This window comes from Merops nubicus, unplaced genomic scaffold (genome assembly GCF_000691845.1).
Source record: "Merops nubicus isolate BGI_N331 unplaced genomic scaffold, ASM69184v1 scaffold9892, whole genome shotgun sequence".
NCBI classification, from domain to species: Eukaryota; Metazoa; Chordata; class Aves; order Coraciiformes; family Meropidae; genus Merops; species Merops nubicus.
In genome coordinates, this window is record NW_008595599.1 from 21,287 (window position 1) to 42,819 (window position 21,533).

The window sequence follows — 21,533 nt, forward strand, 5'->3', positions numbered from 1 at the left end:
AACATCTCCAATCTTTCCCTTCTCAAGCCTCTACCCAAAAGAAAATGCTGTCCCATAAGAAACTAATGGGTCTGACAATTAGTAGGGCTTGGTTTTGACAGCCTAGATGAAGACACTATCCTTAGGCTTATGGCTCTCCTCTGAGAGACCAGAAAGGAAGAAAAGTGTGACACAGAACAATACAAAGAGTGCAGCTCTGAAATTCTGCACACAAAGAGGCACAGGGATTCCTCAGAGTCCTCCTTGCTGCTTTGTGCATGCCTGTCAGCTATGCAGTATCAAAAAGGGCACAGAAACAGTTTTACTTTGTCAAAAGACTTCCTGCAAACAAGCTTTCCAAAGAAACACCCCATGGCCAACGCCACTGTCAAATGCTGGTCACCCATGCTCAATAAAGCCCTGCTTTAGGCATGACCAGCACAGCCCAACTGGACCAGACAACACTGCAGCACGTGTGACTGTCAAGCACAATCACCATTCACATCTGGAGTAGCACTCCATGCAGTTGAGGATTTCCTCTTTTCTAAATGCTGCAAAAATTACCATAGAGAATAATAATAAAAAAAGGATGGGCACAACTTTCTAGGAACAAGGAATTAAACACTAGGAAAAATACACAGCAAAAGCAAGCAGCAGTTTCAGCACTTTTGACCACCAAAGAGGAAAAGAAGTTAACAGCCAGATACTCCAGGGAGAGGGGGAAAAAACCCAAATGTTCAATAAGTTGTTAAATCAAACTAGAAGCCATAAAAGGAAAGACCATGTCTTGAAGAGAAAAGAGAAAATTTTGAAGTAAAGCATATTCCTTTCTGTCTGGTTGGCTGAAATGAATTCAAAGAGGAAAAAAAAGCACTAAAATTCATATAAATGCACATCTTGAAGGACTTGAAACATGCACTAGCTAATGTAAACTCTTAAACAAAAAAGATATGAGTACAGAAATGTGTATGAGAGCAGATGAACAGCTCCAGAGTATTTACTGCTCCTCACAGCTTTCCTGTGACTGTCACCGGGGGCTTGGCACCACCACCAACAGGGCAGAAAATCAGCACAGAACTTCAGTCTTCTGAGTAACCACTTTAACCTTTCTACCAAAAATTAAGTACATTATCCCCTAAAAAAACAACCAACAAAAAAACCCTGAATAATTTGATACTGGTCACATTAAAAGTCTCCTTTCACCTGAACAGGGTGATTTTTTTTTTTTTAAATCATCAACAGCAAGTGCACTTGAGATGCATTTTTTAATCCCTCAATTACAACCCTAAGGCAAAATTTGTCACCTCTGCATCCAGGTCCCAGGCACCACGTGAGGTTCAGGCTGTTAACAGCCCTGTCAGCACCCGTTGCTCCCCATTGCCACCTTTTTCCCACAGCATGTCCTCACATGAAAGTGTAGTAAGAGATGGATGACAGGTAGAACTTCTTATGGAGTATGACAGCAAAGGAGACAACCCAGAAAGCCAAGTGGTTTTGTCTCAGGTTTTTGTTCTTATGGGGTTTTTTGGTTGTTGTTTGGCTTTGGTTTGGGTTTTTTTATTGGTAGTCTGGTTTGGGGAGTTTGTTTTTGCTTTAACTGGTAAAGAAAATCCACGTTGATTTATTTTGCAGCTCAAATATAAGTCTTAACACAAACCCAGTAGTGCTATTCTTTTTCTCCATGGCCTGTAAGACCCATAACTTACTAAAACCTAGGCAGTATCAAAATTTGACTAATTCCTTTGTCCTGACTGAAACAGCAGTAGAGCAGAATATTTTAAAACCTGGTGCTAGGTAAGTCTAGCTTTCAGAAATAAATTCTATATCCAATAAACAACTTTTTTTTAAAAAAATGTTATAGACTACACATAGTTTAACATGAGCTAATGTCTTGAAATAAACTAAGTAAAAGAGGAAGTTTAAGAACATTTATTCAAAGGCTGAGGTTCTAACAAGTATCTAGTCTGTCTCAATATTTCTCCAAGTTACCAAGCTTTGTTTAATGAATGAGGCTTTTCCCATGATCTGAAATAAAAGAGCAATAACAGCAGACACACCAGTCACTTGTTTTCTTTGAATAACCTCAAATCCTTGCACCTTTTGAACACCACAGAGAATGCACCCTGTGCAAGAACACCAGTTTATATTACTTATTCCAAAGAGATATTTCTGATATTAGAAATTAGTTGCAGCCTCCATTAAAGTTAATCATTAAAGTTAACAACTTCCAGGAAACCAGATTAGCTTCCTCATTTTCCCATCAGTCATTTAAAGTTTATGTTACTTATTCCAAAGAGAAACTTCCAATATTAGAAATTAGTTGCAGCCTCCATTAAAGTTAATCATTAAAGTTAACATCTTCCAGGAAACCAGATTAGCTTCCTCATTTTCCCATCAGTCATTTAAATACCAGCTCTTCTGAATGAAGACAAGAGTAGAACTGAGGTAGAAGAAACTATCTTTACTAGGGTAAGTGTGCAGCTGAGACCATCCATGCCTTCTTCAAATAATGAAGGAAGCAAATACTGAAATGAGAAAGCTTGGGTTGGATGGCAGGGTGGGACACGATGGGGACTAAGTCCAAAAGGCATAACTTGACTACAGGTTAATTTTACAGTAGAAAACCCAAACTGCATTTCCATCTGCTAAATGGGAGTTCTATGCCTTCTTCAAATAATGAAGGAAGCAAATACTGAAATGAGAAAGCTTGAGTTGGATGGCAGGGTGGGACACAATGGGGACTAAGTCCAAAAGGTATAACTTGACTACAGATTAATTTTACAGTAGAAAACCCAAACTTCATTTCCATCTGCTAAATGGGAGTTCTAATAAGAAGAAGCTGGAAAGCCTCACTACACATTTGACTGTGCTTTGTGCACACATTTCACAAGTGTTCTCCTCTTGTATCCCTATACAAGCACAGGGAGTCACCCTCACACCCTCAGCATTGCTGCTGGAGCCTAGGAGAGAAATATTTGGCTTAAGTGACAGCACTGCTTACACTGAGGAGCTACTGCCTTTGGCCTTGCAGTTTCCTCACTTCATCACTTCACTATCATAGCATTAAACACTACTTACTCTGTAACTGATGTTACATTTTCCTGTCCAGCAGGTATTACTGGATCATCTCTCAACTTATCATTTGGAAGCTGAGGTGGTAAGAATTCCACATCCTTTTTCTTTGGAACTTTATAATACTTCCAGGTAGTATCAGCTTCATCTTCCTCCAGATTCACTGCAGTACCAACATACATTGTAGGCTCTATAACTTCAGGAAATGGAGCTGGAAAAGGCTGAGCCAAGCCATCGAGTCTGTCTTCCATTGTTTTTGTGGGAACCAAGGGGTCTGGCGTTGGCATCTGGTAGAAATGTTGACTCTGAGGAGTAGAAGGAGCTTTAGCCACCCCTTCGTCAACAACGTCACACGGGTGAGGACTGAGTGGCGGTGGCTGAGGTGAATTTGCCATTTCAGCATTATGCATCTGAGGAGTCTTTGCTACATCATTAGTTCGGATATTTGAAAATCTCACTTGACTGTCTGGTGCAGTCATCACAAGCCTCTGACTTGCTGAATCTGCCTCCATGGCAACATCATCACTGATAGATACACGATGATGAAAAGGAGTCAAAGGGCGTTTCTGTGGCTTATCCCCTTTGTCTTGCTTCTCATTTGTCTTGTGCTTTGGAGCTGCTTGCTGTTGTTGGCCCACAGGTGGTGCCTGCCCCTGTTGACCTGAATTCCTTGGTTTGAGATTTTTGTGCCTGCAGAATTAATACAGGAGAAAATACTTCACATTAATCTTTCAAATATGTCTATCATGTTCTTTTTCACTAGATAAGAACCCGCTTCTAAGCCATTAAACAACCAATTATAGAAGGCTGAAACCAATACCATTCTTAAGTGAAGCTGCCTCTTTCTGACTGTAACTTAATTTGAATGACTTGAATAGCATTGCAGGATTTTAGAATACCCTTAGAAAAAAAAAAAACACCACTGGAAAAGCTGTCCTGTGAGCCAAACAAGCACATAACCCTCATAACTGAACAGCATTTTGTAACTGCTTTTAACAGAAACAGTCACATGAACACATTGGCGTTCCTGACTTCTGCCAACACTGATGAATCAGTAGAACAAGATATGAATTAGCGAGTCACTTCTTGAGTTCAAGCATCAATACTAACCCACAGTGCTGTCCAAATCTCTATGGGTTAACGAGTGGAAAATTAGCATCAAGTATCTAGAAGCCAAGCTCAGTTCTACAAAAGCTATTTTGAAGCTTTCGTAGCTATTTATACACAAATTTAGCAAGCATGGAAAAAAAACTTCAATATCTTGACTGCATTAATACAGGGGTTTTTTTCAGCATAAATACACTTGAACTTAAAACATTTCATCTTGAAGTTCAAGAGGGCAACTTTCTACATCATCTGACAGAATGAGAGACATGAAATACCTTAGTCTAGAATGAAATGTTTAGGATGAAGCTACTGAACTGCATGTGCATCCTGAGTGCCTGGGTATTCTTTGCTGCTCTTCCATTAGGAAAGTTAAGAAGCATGCAACTTGTATTAAAAACCAGGACTAGGCAGGAATAAAAGTAAGAGGTATCAAAATCTATTTTTACCTTAAACTCTCATCAATACACGTTTTTCACCACTTAGAATTCAAAATACAGAGAACAATAAGAGGTTTGAAGTCTTTGCAATTTCTCTTTAGGCAACTGCACATTTCTAATCCACACCTCAGTTAATCAATTGTTTTCTCTGAAGTACTGCTATCATATCTCCATTCTCCATTAACAGAATATTTAATCCTCCTCCATCTCCCACTCTCGGGACACAAGTATTTCCACAGAAATTAAACCCACCATTTCAATAAAGAAGGAAAAAATGTGTTTCTTTCAAAATGCTACACCCTCCAGCCATGATTTCTTTTTTAAAGATCCCAATATTCATTGCAAGGTAATCAGTGTCACATTTAAATCAGAAAAAGCATTTAATTTTTTGCAACACTTCAGACACCTGAAGCTTAGCGTTCTGCTCTAAGTACAGAAACTGAGAATTCACTGAAATTACATTTCCATTTATTTTAAATAACTGTATTATCAGCCTGTGTCATTGGTCCATTTTAAAGCAAAAGTCATCACAAAAGCTGGAAGTTAAACCCAGACTTTTCCCCTGTGTTTTGATAACCCCCCCAGCTAATATAGAAGAATACACACTGGCAGTGAACTCACAGAAAACTAGCTTCATATACAACTATCCATTGAATGCCAGATTTCCCAAAAAATAAGGCAGATTTGTTTTTTTCGTATTAATCAAGACACAATGCTACAATCAGCTTGCGGTTGACTAATAGCTTTCTTCTCTCAAGGCTGACACCACAGCCCTCTAGAAAAGGTTAATTCCTAAACAAATAGGCATTCCTTTTCCACTGCAGCCTGAGAAAGTTGCCCATGAGATCATTTCTACTCATTCTGGGCCTAAGGAATTCCATCCCAAGACTCAGGAATTGCCACTGAACTGCCAGTAGGTCCACTCAGATGACTAACTTGAATAAAAACTCTGCATTATCTTACTGGGCAGAATTTCAAGACCTACGACAACATTTAGGATATGAGATACAAATTCTGTTACAGCTTCCCTACAAGCAGCTATTGCTTAATTAGTCCTTTAGGAGTCATCAGGATCCCTCTCCTGAGCACTTCAGTCTCAATGTACATTGTTGAGCTGAGAGTTTGCCAAGTACTGTACCTTGAACAATTGCAATTTGTCCTCTGCGTGGCTTCAACAAAATCCCAGGATGCTACCTTGTCAGCTGTCTCTTCCTCACACAAGCCATTTGATGTAGCAGAATACTTCCTCCTATGATTCAACATCAGCAGAGTTACTGGGGATCAACATATGTTCTTTCCTTACCTTCTGTCAAACCTCAAGAGCAGTTTTGTGATATAGGATTCAGCAAAGAAATTACAAATAGCCTTTTACTAAATATGTTAAACCGAGATCTGAATAAACTACTAGTCAGGAAAAAATTAACTTCTTTAAAATGTTTTATTACTAAGAGTAAGCACCTTCTACTAGCAGTCTTTGCATGTTGAACAGAACTACTTTCTACAAACACACACATGGGATAGCAGGTGGGGATTTGGCTTCACCAAACGAGTACGTACTTGTTCTGCGCTCTGTTCATATTGCATTCTTGCCAGACTCTGTCCACCACTTGATTGGCTAGCTTTCTAGGTATTTTGCCACCATGATGGCTAGTACTGTCAGAGATAAATCCATCAGAAACTGAAGAAAACTTCACCCATTTCTGGGCAGATTGAGCATCAACTGAAAAGCAGCACCAGAGGAAACAGTTTTAGGCAACGACGTGATACATCCACAACCACTATTACTCAAATTTAACCACCATAGGAACATCTTAGGAAGGAAAGTATCTTCTTAACTCAATTTTAGGAAATAAAAATTTGGTTTACTACAACAGATTTATGACTAAAGAAATGTGATTTTTGTAACACATCAGTTGACAGAGAACTTCTATATCCTTTCCAAACAGGGCTAGGTTTAAAAAAGACACCCTCCAGATGACCTCCCACGTGCAGAAGCTGATGCCATTTTACCTGTTTGAACTTCCTCTGGGGAAGTCGGTGGCGTCAGAGTTACTGAAGACATGGCAGGATCTCTTGTGGAAGCAGGCACTTGGTGGACACCCAAGCAAGTTGTTGAACAGTGAGATGCCCCTACAGTGGCAGGAGCAGGGATGTCTGTCTGAGGAACCAGGACGAAGCATGCTGGGTACACCATACGCACACCAGCTGGAAAAAAGGAGGTAAGGCAATTTTATAGCTGTTTATCAAAAGCTTCTATTTAAAAGCATCAAAAAATGGATCATTTAACCAGTCACTCAAGTTTATCTGCCCTTTCTAGCTACTAAAGCATTACCCTTGGACAAAATGTCTGTCATCCCCCTCATCATTACTGTATGATTTGCTTTGTGCAGAAGATTTGGGTGAATGAATAAAAAGGGCTTTGTATACACAGGCAGAGACAGCTCTGTCATCTACATGCTATTACTCACTTCTATCATTTTGTTTTATAAAGAAGAGTAAGAACACAGTTTCTTTTTATATCATGTAAAACTGACAATATTCCTTGGCCCCATCATCATCAGGGTCTCCACCTATCACTGCAATATGAGCTTGTAACACTCATTACAGAGAAATGATTACATTAGTTGGCAAATCAAAGGTCAATAGCCCACAGCAGAGGAACAAACTACAGTGTCCCAGGGGCTTACATTTTAGGAACAGCAGCAGATAAATGCAGTGCCTGAGTACATTAAGTTCTCCAGGACTGTGGTTTTGAAGACAACCCTGAAAGGCACGTCTGTTCTGTTTGAATTTGCACAGAATCTGAAACACTACAACACACTTTTGATGCATCTCAGATGTCAATAGTGATAGTCTACGGGTTTGTTGGGGGGGGTTGGGTTCTTTTAGTTATTTTAGAAATAATCTTGCTTCTCAGGGCACATAAACACCTCCTACTAACAGGTCTGCAAAACCCACTTTAAGCAGCAACTCATTTTAGATAGGTCTGAGGATTACACAGAAAAACAAAAGACCAACAGCAGCTGCAAACAGTTGCAAAAAGAATAAAATAGGATCATTCTGGACTCAGAATTCTGCAGACCTAACCAGCCAGTTTATTTCAGTAACTAAACAGTAATCTGAGCACTCACCAACAAGGACTTCAACAGCAGCTAAAGAATCATCCTCCCAATCCATTTCTTCTTGTTTTTCCTCAGATCCCTCCTTCAAGTTGGATGTGACAGGATAAAATTGTTTCCATTCACCAATAAGCTTTTTTGTTGATGAATCAGAAAGTTTGAATGACTGTCCTGTGAGTGTGCCATTTAATCCAAAGGGACTTAGAATAACTAAAAAGACAAAAAAACACAGAGTTTATATCTAACCAAAAATCATTCTTCCCCACTGAAATAACATTATTTTGGTGTGGCTGAAATAACAGTAAACAACATCAGCAAGTCAGAGAGAACTCTAATCACATTTTACTCTACCATACAAGTTGTTGGGAGTAGGTACACATTATTAAATGTGTCTACTGTAAGAATCAAGGTACCACAATAACAACTACAAATTAATCTATTTAAATGAGCAAGCAGCCAGTTTTCATTTTGGCTAGCAAAGAGTTTCTAACATACAGGTGGGATAGAGAAACACTTTCAATTTCTGACAGAGTCAGGGTGTTTCCTTATCCTTTTATTCTGCTTGATACAGTTACAACAACAATGTGTATACAGGGAAGTATCCGTTCCATGTTTAGTCTTGTCCACATGAGGAAAGCATAGCTGCTGTTAAATTGCATTCAAAAGAAGCAAGTTTGGACACTGAGCATTAATAAACAAGGGCAGTGTGTGGTCATGCAGGAGAACTCATTCCTAGAGCCAACACAAGTGTGTGCCCAGGAGAGGGAACACTCAAACAGCCCACTAACCAGACTCGGGCCCACTGCTCCTTTGTCTTGGACACAGCCTGCATCTGCCAGTGGAACCAAAGCAATTTACAGGCAGGGAAAAGCCAAACCAAAGTGGGCAGGGGAAGTGAATACATTTAAGTATGCAGAACCAGAAATGGATTTCTAAAAGGGAGGTTGCTGAAGGTACACGGGAGTTATAAAGCTTGTTGAAAAAGCTTGGAAACGAAGTTTGCATCATGAAGACTTATTTGGCTGCAGGCCAAGAGATGGAAACATCCACCTGCAGAAGAGCTGAGACACAGCAACTCACTTCTGACGAGTCAAGGCAGGGGACATTGGGGAGATAACAGATAACACCTCTGCTCCCTCGTCTAGTCTCTGCCAGAACCCCTCACCCTGAGCAACCCAAAGGACTGACACATGTCAACAGTCATCACTGACTGGCAAAACCTACCTTGGAAGGGGCTGTTGGACTGCTGGGCCAGAGTGAGGTGTTCTTCACTGAGCAGGTACACCGGCTGGTGCTGACTGATCTCCACGCTGGTGCAAACGTTGCTGTCTCCATGTAAGAAGAAGGTGAATGAGCAGGACAAGTGCTCGCTGGGGAAAAAGAAAGAGTTCTTAAGTGTACAACTTGAAATAAGTCAATGGCTTTCTCACTAGTTTGAAGGTGTTTCCTTCCAAAATAATTAATGAAGTAAAAATCTCTTTATCTAAATAGCAAGAAAATGCTAAATCTGTGTATCCTCGGATTATTTACAAAGTATTCCAGCATTCCAGCATAGAGACAAAAATCAAGGTTCAATCAGTTTGAAAACAGACCCTAAGTTTTCAGTCTCTTCAGACTAACATTTTATTTTATGGCCTGGAGAAAATTTAAAACCACAACTTTTTACAAGACAAAAACGCCATAACTTAATAATTTTATATCATGTATTTATTTTAAATTTATGAAAATATTCTTGAATATTTTAATTTTAATAAGGTTATGCCTAGGTTCTTCTGTCACTAAGAAGAATTTATATTTTGAGATTTTTTTTTTTTTTAGTATTACCAAAAAGTCACTTATTTAAAAGCTCTAAGAACAGCAACAGCTTTGAGAACTGCTAGCTTTGTTTGGTTTCTCTGTTTTCTTTTTGTTGTTTGGGTTTTTTTGTTTGTTTGGCTGGGTTTTTTTTGTTTGGTTGGTTGGTTTTTTTTCTAAATTGAATCTTATCTGTATGCTCCTGAAGCCAATCAAGTAACTAAAAATGAAATGCCACATCTACACACAAAAAGGAAGATACAATCAATTAAAAAGAAAGAAACAAACAAAAAAACCCACAAAACAACAAATCAAAGCTTGAGTCATTATTAAAGTCATTATAGCAAGTATCAATGTTCAATATCAGACACTTCACTGATAGCTTCTCTCAGTCCAATGGTTTAGAAAAAAAACAAACAGCCCTGTACAGGAAAAAACACCCAAACAAACATCTCCTTCACATAACTCTGAATTAAATGCTGTTTTCACAGTGCTGTAGATATTGCTAGTTAGCAACTCCATGAAATCTACCTCCCAAAATCATGGTTGAGAGAATTCACAATTTTTGTAGCTCTGCTAGCTGTGGTTTTATTACAAAAACATAGATAAACCCCTGCAACTACAACTATCAAAATATTTCATGTTGCATCCAAATCAACTCAGTGGTTTATCTGAAATATGTTTTTTCCATTTTAATTAAAGGGCAGTAACAAAGAAAAGGCAAAAAACAGAAGAGCAAGCAGATCCCTGCCAGGAAGCTGCAGAAGCAGTATATCTTCATACTCAGTTCCAGCTGAAAACCTTTTTCTTTTTGAAGGAGTTGTAGAGGCACAGCAATTTTCAGTTATATTAACTACAAGTTAATCTCAAGGGTCTGCCAGACTAATACACTCCCACAGGGGAAGAACAGATGTCCACAAGCAAGAAGGTGCTATTCACATTGGACTGAAATTATGTCCACCATCTCAGTAACAGAAGAATGAAAGTCAAAGAGAACCTTAAAAGTATTTCATAAACTACTGAACAGAAGATAAAGCCTTCTCTGTAAGGAGGGTAACATCAAGCACCTGCTGAGTCTCAGGGAAAAAAAAAACAAAAACAAAAACAAACAAGTCAAGGAAAGACTAAATTAAGTCAAGATAACAGATACTACTGCATTTTTTTTGCAAGGTCAGAGGAAAAGACACCCCATGAACTACTGCAGCCTAAAAAGGCTGTATGAAAGCAACACCTTTTCCCAAAAAATAAAATTAGACCACATCAGCTAACACCCAGAATCACACAGGCTCTCTGACCTCATGAAATATTTGCATTAATCTACAGCATGAGAACCAAAGCAAGTTCTGTGTTCCTGCAGAAGATACACACAGAGCTCCAGGGCACAAAGAGCTGACAAACTCCAAGCACCTGAGCAAGCCTATAAAAATGCAGCCTCCACAAAGTGCAGCTACTGGATACATCTTCAGTGTCATAGCCAAGATGTTTCTTTCCTCCACCAGCAGGTAGATGGTGGCACAGTAAACAGTAAGGGGGGGAAAGAAAAAGGTTTCTGGAATTGGTAGAGGCCATTCAATCTATGAAGAATGGAGACAAACTGGTTCACTGAGTGTCACCCCAAAGACTCTGGGAGTCACCAGGGTAGTCACTACGAGAAAGCAGCTACAGCACTAAACACACAGCTTTGCCTGCCAGCAGATTTAACATGGGGACCTGAACCACTCCAGTGATGAGAGCCCACAATCCATTCAAGGAGGAACAGGACACACAGCCCGTGTTTTACACAGTGACAGAGCAGGTCAGGGACTGACCTGGTGAGGGACTGCCCCAAGTGCCTGCCCGACTGCAGCATAACAGGCTTCGAGGTGCACCAAGCGGGCAGTGGCTCTGCTGTTCCATTTTAATTGTGTTTTAGGAAATAAAAAAAAACCAGGATCCAGATGTCTAAGTGAATTATCACTACTTGTTGACAACTGTGTGGCACAACTGCTCCAATAACCCAACTCCAGCAGAATACTCCCTGCAGATGAAATAACATACTGCTCAGGAATCCCAGTAAAGTTGTTTCCCAAATGCAGTGATGATGGAGCCAAGCATCTTCTGGATGATTTCAAGTTCAAGCAAAGTCACATGGTTAGCAAACACCACTAAATTCTTATATGGGCATCTGATTAAACTTTAATACTTATGCAAATAGTTAAAATTCAATTTGAAAATCAGTCTTCATTTTTAAATCATACTGGATGATTTAAGGTGAAAGAGTGGATACTGTTCTTGGTTCTGAGTAACAAATAGCAGTTCAGAGGCTTAGTATAAGGGAGGCAATGTTTAAAAATAAAAGCACACATTTTTTAAATACACTTTAAATGCAATTAAGCTATGTTTCTTGTAAACACCACATTACTACACAGATAAAGGGCAAACAATTGTAGCATAATCTGTTGGAATTCAAATAAACCAAGACAAAGAGGAGCATCAGCATGATAACAGAAGCACTTGAATTCATTACACTGCAAAACTAGTCCTGAGAAGTAGCAAGGAAAATTCAAGGTCATCATGCAAAAGCCAAATCCTAATTAAAAAAAAAGAAAAATCACACAATCAAAAAAAACCAACCCAAACAAAAACCCAATTAGAAGTCTTTTCTCCCCCCACGCAGCAGAGGAGTTTCCAACAAAACGATAAAGCAGGAGAGGAGCCTCTGAGGCAGTGTTGTCACCGACGTCCCCGAAGCAGCTCCGGCATGCAGCTGCCAGCGCTGCCCGGGCAGGGAGGGCACATCTGCCACCCCCCAGTTCATTCCACCGACTCCAAACACGACAAACCTTCCACCAGTTCTGGTAGACATGGAAGTGTTAAACAGCACAGTGCCGCACACACCTCGGGCGGGTGGGCCAGGCCCCTCAGAGGTGGAGCAGAGCGAGTTTATGCACAATAGGATAATGCTGTTTCCTAGCAGACATACACAGGGGAAGCAGAGCTGTCCTTACCCTCTGGCCAAGGGGAAGATCTGCACAGGGCACACGCAGTACCTCCTGAAAACACCTCTCTTCTTTCAACCAAAGGTTAACATGAAAGGCAAAACTAACACTTTGTGTACTCAAACACAGGATTCAATTTCTTCCTCACTAGTCATGCTCAGATATTGTTTCTTCCCATCTAACACCGTCATCTGTTAGGTTACAAAACTTTAAGAAATATCAGTACATGTGAAGTCATTGCAACAAATACAATGAAGAATTAAAAGAAATAAAAAAATCAAGCTGAAACTCTTTGCAGGAGTGGAGAAAAGGAGGAAGGAAAACAGAACTGGAGCTCTTAAGTTACTGGATGCCCCTGCACACACTGTGTTATGGACTCAGTAAGACACTCTATGAACATGCATCTTTAATTTTTTTTAAGGAATACATTTAGACACTCTCGAATTCCCCCATTTTCCAGGGACTGACAGCCAGTACACAATGCTGCCTCAGCCCCAGCTTAGGGGGAATCTTCTCAAACTTTACTATAGCCTACTAAATGAAATCTCTAAGTCTTTCTCTCCTATTCTCAGTAACTCACCTCAGAGACAAAAATCCTAATCAAGCAAAAAATATAACCTATTTTTGAGTAAATATGCAAATTACCTTTACAATTCAGTCAAGGACACAGCAACAGAAAGAAAACTGGTGGTTTCCTGCCTGCTAATGCAGGCTTCATCCTAGGCTTTTATTTGCAAACTGTTTTTTGGGTTGTTTGTTTTGAAGTAGCTCAGAAGATCACTGGGTAACTTGTGCAGAGCATTTCATAACTGAAATACAAAAATATGCCTATAACTCAATGCTCAGATCTTTGGTCTTGAATGTAGAGGGAATCAGTGAAGTCCCTGAGGTGCAGATACAGGGAAAAAAAAGCAGCTTGTCTTAAAGCTAGTGTTGATATTCTCCCCTCCTAACTTATGATCAGGTGTTAGATGTGCATAGATAAGATGTTAAGAGCAGAGGACAGAATTTTGACAAAAAATTCTGGAAACAAAATCCTAGCTCTCCCCAAAACATCATTTTCTTGCCTGACCCCAAATATGAAGTTATTCAATTGATATTTGTAATATTTCTAATTAATTCAGTTTTATTAGGGTCCTAATCAGAGAACTTAGGTATCACTAATCCAGTTTCCAAATGATCTCTGAATACAGATGTTATAAAGTGTCATCAGAACAAGTATACTTTATGAATTTTGATCTGAGCACGCCAGAATTCAGTCAGAATTAGTTCCAAAAAATGTCTCTTTTTAAAGTTGATTTTAGTATTGGAAGTAATGCTATTTTAAGCAACCTCCAGTACTCACCTATGCACCATTAAAATGCATTTGTATAAAAACCATTTTTGATTCTCCCATGCTCCCTCCTCACTCTAATCATGCAAAACAAAGATGTTTTTGTTCTGGAGACAAAGGATTATGATTCTGTGTGAAAAGACACAAACTGATGTGGACAATTTCAATATAATTTCTACTTCTAACTCTGTAAAAAAACTGAAGGGTAGGAGGGAAAAAGCACACTAAAATTTACATATACATGAGGTTTCTACATATCCATTAGCAAATCTGAAAATACCTCCTTGATAAAAAGTAATTAGGTCTGTTTTTTCCTCCACACGAGTACTTACGTAGAGCTTTATATCTTCAAAGTGCTTCACAAACATTAGCTGCATTAGAACCTCACTAATCCACACTTCACTAGATTGCATACTCCAAATCAGCACCATGCTAGGGCTGAAAGGCAAAGGGACTGCAACAGAAGAAGTCTCCAACTAAAAAACCCTACAGCACATTTAATAGCAAATTCAAAAAAAGCATCCAAGCATTTCAGCTGAAAGTGCGAATGGGTTTTTAATTTGTTTGTTGGTGGGTTTGTTGGTTGTTTTGTTCATTTGTTTTTACAATTACCACCTCACATTTTCCTAGATTGTCTTTGTAAATTACTTGTGAGTTGAACTAGGAGTGGCTTACTGCTAACCCTATCACAGTATTTATCACACCCTCAACAACTATACACTTTTTACTGACATTTCCTAGATGAGGAAAAGGGACGCTGCAAATTAAAATTACTGTCCCAGAACTAACGGCTGTCACAATTAGGATTCTATCATTCCCCTTTCAGTGGGGTAGAACACACCTTGTTTAGGAGCATAAACACATCAGCTACAGTTTTATGTCTCTAATTAATACGCATTATTATTTAGACCGTTATAAAATATTTGCCAAAAAATTGGTACATATTGGCCAGCACCCAGAATCCTTCAGGGCATTTTGATGGAGAATCAATATATCATGGCTGGCTGACAACAATTAGCAGCAGCAGCTATAAAGCTTTGAGTTCCCAACTGATGCATCATAGCTGCCCAAATAGAAGCATCTCCAAATAGTTATTCTTCACTACACACTATTTCAGTATGCTACTTAAATAAATTTAAAGTATCAAAGAAGATCCTCTTTAAAAGGTGACAGTTGCCTCCTATAGTAAATTCTTGGGCTGGAAAACAGTTTTAAAATTAAATAGGTGCTTTTGGTAAAAGACTTTAAATACGGAAAAAAACTCACACCAAAACATTTAAGGCTACACACACCATGAAGCCTTAGGACCTTCTTTGTTCAGTTATTTGGTTTAGGGTTTGGGGTGGGTTTTCTTATTATTTTTCCTATAACCAGATTGGGAGGCAACACTACAGCAACCAGCAGAGGATAGAAAACAAAACACCACTGCCAAAGAATGAGTCTGGAGGAATTACACACCTGACCACATGCTCAACATGCACTATGCCATCCTCTTCTACCATACATTACACCACAGGCTTTGTTCTCTGTCAGGCAACCCTCCGGGGCTTTTCATCAGGGAGAAGAAAGAATGAGGCTGCCAAGCCACTTGAGGCTTTCTGAGCTAACACAAGAAAAGCAGAAGCAAATCCCTCAAGACAACCCCTCTACCACCTTTTCTTTGTAAGTGCTTGTTCAGAACAGTTCTTTGTGACTACACACATCTTCCAGGTATAACTCCTCAGCGCACTAACGAAGAGCAGCTCTCTGTGCAGCCACCTCCACACCTCTGCTGCCCCAACAGCCAGCCTTCCTTCAAACACAGCATCTGCAGTTCCCATCCACCACCCATAACCCTGAAGTACAAAACTCCACAAGCTTAATTCAGACTAGAAAGGAGCAGGACTTAAAAATGCATGTGCTGTAATAAGCAAAACGTGAATTAAGTAAAATATTAACATCAGATTGTTATATTAACACAGCACTAAAAATAATTGCTAGGAAAAACATTTTAGTTTTCTTGATTTATGAAGCGAAAGAAAAAAACCACAAAGCTAGCACACAAATTGTGTAAATTAAATACTTCAGGAGCTTTTTGTTTTGGTTTGGTTATTTGGGGTGGTGGTGTGTTTGTCTTGCTTTTTAAGCACCAGGGGCTGAAGAAAATAGAGGACAAGAGAAATCAGTTCCTAGTTCTCTAGGAAGAACTTGCTATCATACATACTCATCACACTGCAGTGTTACTTTTTATGCTAAGAGCTCGAATCACCACTAATCAACTCACAAACATGCCTTTCTTGCCCTTGGCTACAAGTTCCCCTAGAACATCAGAGTCTGTATGAGCCCCACCACGAGCTCTTCACCTCCAGCAGACAGTAGCATTAACATCCTTCACGTGAAAGCACAAAGAAATCTCAACAAATGCACATCTATGTTTTCTAACAAGTTACATATTCTGTACCTTAACATGAAGTAATAAGATCTCAAAATACAGATGCTGCTTTCAGTACTGACAGAAAGATGGAGCAGCAGACATTTTTCTAAGCATCTCCAAGTAACTCCCTATGGTCATGAAGGTAAATATAGCAGAAAGCTGATTTTGATGCTAACACAAAGCAAAAAACATAGCTAATAGCAATGTAGAAAAAAACTTCCAGTTCAAAGCACATCATTAATGACTACTGTCAAAAGGCTCTCAAATATTTTTCATATAGCTGAGGATGTTTTGATTTTAGTTAGACCTACGAGTTAAAACTATTTATTTATTCCATAACCAAGTTATGTGCACTAAAACAAATACAAATGTAGCAAATGTTCTGTATTCCAGAATGTCATGAATTCCAGAATTCACCCTAAAGATTTCCACGTTTTTAAAATAACTCAACTATTAATAAGCTTGGCTTTACCCCAATAAAACCAAAGTTGAAATAAAGTACTTTATTTTTGTACACTATTAAAACTATAGCGTGACATCTTACAAAGAAGCAAAACTGATTTTTTCATAATGCAACTAGAAAATATATGTACTTAGACATATAGATGAGAGGCTAATTCTCCAGGTACAATTATAAACAATGCTACAAAAAGCACTTCCTCATCTTCCAGTATTTCAGAACTTAAGTGAGACTAATAAACCAGTCATGTTATATTTTAGCATCCTTTAGTTGAGGATGTACATCTCAATTACCTGAACTTGAACTTTCCCAGTGAAATATGCATATGCTATAAAGAATAAGAATCCAGAACGTATTTGGAAAAGGGATAATAGCTAGACATAACTCTATTTCCATGACAGTGTAACAGCTTTCAGTGTATTGCTCTTTCCCATTCAGAAACATTTACAAACATCTTGTTAAGCCAGATTTTCTCAAAGTTCAACACTGAAATGCACTATAAGACTTTAATTTAACAAAATGTGAAGTATCTGTATAGTGTATTATCTTATTGTTCAGTGAACAAGGAGAGCACAGATTTAATGTTTGAAAGCTAAAAACCAAGAGTCATATAATCTCTTTTGTTTTCCCTGATGAAGCGACTATCACCGTAACTTAAGCTAAATAAGAGAAAACTGCTTTGTGATGTAAAGTGCTAAATTTGTCTGCTCGTAGTCTCTGTAGCAACCCAATATTCCAAAGAGACAATCATGTGATCAATGCTCTCAGCTCCTGCTGTTTATCCTGCACTGTCCTACTTACAGCAGCTCTCAATTCCAGCTGTCTACAGTAAAAGGAAAAACATCACCTGCTCTCCTGCCGGTACATGATGCCAGAACAGCCTCATTAGAGCTGTTGTAAAAAAATGTTGACATTGTTTGATTTAAAGATTAACATAGGGAGGAAATTTACACTGCAAAAGGCTTTGAGCAGACTTAACAGTAAATATTCTACTAGTAGGAAGGAAAAGCCCTGTAGTTTCAGCTATTAAGGTTTCAAATTAAACACATAGAAATAAACACAAAAACTGTGGCTACATCTTGTTCTTGTATACTTAACACTCTCAAATATGAAGTTTTTGAGCTTTAGTGCCCAGAAATCTCCTTAATCTATTCCTTAATAATCTGCAGCATCATTTAGAAGGACCATGAAGCAAACTACTCCAGTACTCTGGAAAGGGGGCCCACAGGAAATGGGAAAAGGTAACCAAGCAGGGGGAAAGGCAGAAATGTGGGCTCAGGACCAAAGATGCAGCATTCCTTTTGTCCTAAGGGCACTGAAGACCAAACAGACAATAGCTGATCTCAGTCATGCTGTTGTATTATCAATACAAACACTTCTGAAAGACCATTTCCAAGGCCTAATTGAGAAACAAAAATACAGATATGCAGGACTATGATAAGCATGCCTTCAAGTCAAGGTAACTACAGGTACAAAGGCTTATAAAAAAGAAGTTATATCTAGGATAGTTTTCAGCAGTTATTTCTCATGAAGTCATATACTTATTATTTACATCAGGTAGATAAAATAGTATTTCCATGAAGAAATAAAAGAACAGTGGGCTGACACTATAAATCCCATACCCAGACCAATGTTAATAAGCATTACCTGTGAAACCTGTACAGCAAGTTTTATTTTGTAAGCTGTGATAAGCTTATCAGTTATGATTTTCCAAGTGGGTTTGTGTTTTCTTTTTCTTTTTGGAAGAGGGAACGTTGTTTGTTTTGGGTGTGTGGTGGGATTTTTTTGGTGGTTTTTGTGTTTTGGTTTAAGTGAACTCATCAGACACAAGTCTGTCGCCCACTGCAATTGCTTATATCATTTCCTACTTACAAAGGAAAAAAATGCAACCATACAAGTAATATAGTAGCTTCCAGTATTCTAGATTTTCAGTTGTCTGTCAGATCCTCCCACAAAGTCAGGATTCCTCAATTTTTTGCTTACTGTTATTTCACTTGTGTAAAAGTTTAGCAAGTTGAGCTTACTACAGAACCTCTGTAGTCGTTCCAGGTGTACACCACTATTTTACCATCCAGTTGGCAAGAGGAAAAGTCTCATGCAAAGACTGTTGTTTGAGCAGCCTAACCAGAAAAGGAAGATGGGACAGTGGGATGCAGCAGATCACAATCTACAACTCACACATTTAAAGGGTTGGTTTTTGAATGAAGCATACACAACTATATTTCTGAGTGTGGCAATAACAACACAGTAAGTTGGAAAGGAGAAAAGAGAAAGACATTCCCTATTTGTCAAACTGTGTCATTTGATATGCAGTCATTTAAACCACATTATTGAGCTTCTGGAATCAAACCTTGCTTTAAGTGATTGAAAAAGGTTGTGACAAATATTAAGACAACGATTTTTTTCCACCCTTCTCTTTGATTACCACTAAGACCATTAGCAAAAAAGCCTTCTCCTTAGTCTTTTATTTTATTGTTGTTCTCCTGCTGATCCCCATCGCCCACTTACAAACCAGCAACAAGACAAACCCCACCACACACCCTTTAGGGAGTCAGCTATTCCATTCCTGCCCTGTCTATAAACAGCAGTGGAACTGGCATACTTGAAAACCTCAGACAGTTTCCTCAGGCACGGTAATCGTGACTTGTTCTAACAGATCAGATGTCACCAAACATGGGACTGTCTCACTTTCCTCAACGCTGGTTTTAGACTAGGGAGAAGTAAGAGGAGGGAGGGAAGAGCAGATCGTGGTTATTATCTTGCAGCTTTGTCAACATGTAACTCCACAATGCAAACATCTTAGGTTTTTACTTTTTCCATAGCAACATTTTTAAGAGATATTAAACAATAATGAGGTTCATTTATTCAGTTTTATTAGTAACATCACTAAACGTAATTAAATAATCAACACTCCATCTAATTCTTACTTTCTTGGTCATCTATTTGCATGCTGCAGGGGCACTGGTTTGTGAACTTTGAGGAGTCCCCTTTTAAGATTAAAATGTGTGCAACAAAGATGAAATGGACTTTTTAAAAAAACAGATAACCTTATACAAGGAAGAAAAATAACAGAGCAACAGACAGGAAGTCACAGCTGCCTGAGGCTCTACCACCACAGCCAAACACCTACTAGAAGTCACAGCCTTGCGTCTGTTGCACTACCACACACAAACGAGAAGTGCAACAAGACTGACTTTCACTGCAGGGAGACAACACAAAATCTCACACTCTGGAGCCACATGCTTACAAACAACTCCAAAAAATCCAGATGGGATCAGCTTCAAATGAAAGAAATAGCTCTACTCACACATCCTTCAAACAGAAGGGAAGGGGAAAAATGGGATGGAGGTCCTGCACATTGCACAACCATAGCTGCAGAGAGCACCTTAAGAAGTTACCTTCACTACCAAGAGCACTGACTGCTCTGTCTAATCAAAGTCTTCAAAACTAAGGACTGCCAGCAAGAACTATCCCTACTGAAACGTGCAGTTACACCTGCACAGAGTGAACAAGTCTGTGCAGTGCCCAGGCAAACCCCACAGCACAGGGCAGTATGAACCATGGTCTGAAGCAGACTGGTAGGAGACTGCATGTCCCCAGGATACTCAGTGCCTCTAAACTTACAGGCAGGTGAATTCTACACTTGGGGTTTCTGAATGTTAATACAAAGAACAGTCCCAAAGAAAGTAAAGCATGGCAATAATATGGGATGGAAGTAGGCACTAACCATAACAGTAACGAGGTCTGAAATGAAGCAAGACAACACTCATGCAGAAACACCACAAGTGGGGCAAAACCTTCTTATTTTTGGATCCATGCAGTTTCTTCTTGTACTTTCCCCACTATTCAATGTTGTTTAAGAAGGAAAGAATGAATAAAAATATACTAACACCATCACAGATAATTTTTCTCTTCCATAAGAAGGTGATGCACACTTAATCAACACAAGCAATACAGAGAAGCAATTCCAGCCTCATGAACAGAAAGGCTTTACTCCCCATGACAGATACAGTAACTGCCATATGCAACTGTGGCCACCTCCACATAGGAGCAGCACTGCTTTTTGGGGTGATATACATCTCTACTTCTAACAGAAAGAAACAAAGTCTTCTGACAAAGACTATTCTTCCTACATGAGGAAGCTACTATGATATGCTTTTGAGATTAGCATTACGAATAGTACTATCCCTAGTATTCAAAAGATTGTGAAAATGCCCAAAAGGTAAAAATATATCTTCCAAAACTGTTCTCATTCTTAAGCTATGTGCATCCATAATCATGAACAGAAAAGTGGCTTTGGGGATGGGCTGTTGGTGGTTTGTTTTTGTTTTTAAAAGTCAGCCACACCTACAAGAAAAAATAAACGGTATAGGTCTTGCTGATTAAGTGGATGCCAAGGAAGGAAAGATACACAAAGTTACATTAAGGTTTAGTTTTTGTTAGTTCCAGACCACTTGTCTGGTACAAAACTTATTGGCAGCCCAGGTGCAACACTCTGAACACCTCCTAGGCTGGCTGCAGGACTTATGTTGACTTTGCCACAGGATCACACTTAGCATTTGATGAGAGAGAAATGCAATACTCTTTTAGTCAAAAGGGACAATTTACACAAGAGACCAAAATGCACTCAAACTGTTCCACTTGACATTTCCTCCATCACACAGTGACACTTTCTAGTTACAGAGGTGGCATCACAAAGCACCTGTTCCAATCTTTTGGCTTTCTCCCACAAGATGCTGCTGGGAGCAGCAGAGGCCTGAACTGATACCTGTCAACAGCCTGACTTTCCTGAGAGTAGATTACCCAAATTCTAGATATTCCTGATAAGGATGAGACAAATA

At 39.1% G+C, this 21,533-nt stretch overlaps 1 protein-coding gene across 1 annotated transcript in view; it reads right to left on the reverse strand.

Moving 5' to 3' along the window:
- Window positions 1–21,533, reverse strand: part of MED13 (mediator complex subunit 13) — a 53,044-nt gene that overhangs the window by 17,865 nt on the left and 13,646 nt on the right. The window contains exons 4-9 of the mRNA XM_008936104.1: window positions 8,939–9,084; window positions 7,727–7,924; window positions 6,606–6,800; window positions 6,153–6,315; window positions 5,734–5,844; window positions 3,058–3,741 (exon numbers count right to left, since the gene is read on the reverse strand). Coding sequence (XP_008934352.1) covers window positions 3,058–3,741; window positions 5,734–5,844; window positions 6,153–6,315; window positions 6,606–6,800; window positions 7,727–7,924; window positions 8,939–9,084 — 1,497 coding nt within the window. The remainder of the gene's footprint in view (window positions 1–3,057; window positions 3,742–5,733; window positions 5,845–6,152; window positions 6,316–6,605; window positions 6,801–7,726; window positions 7,925–8,938; window positions 9,085–21,533) is intronic.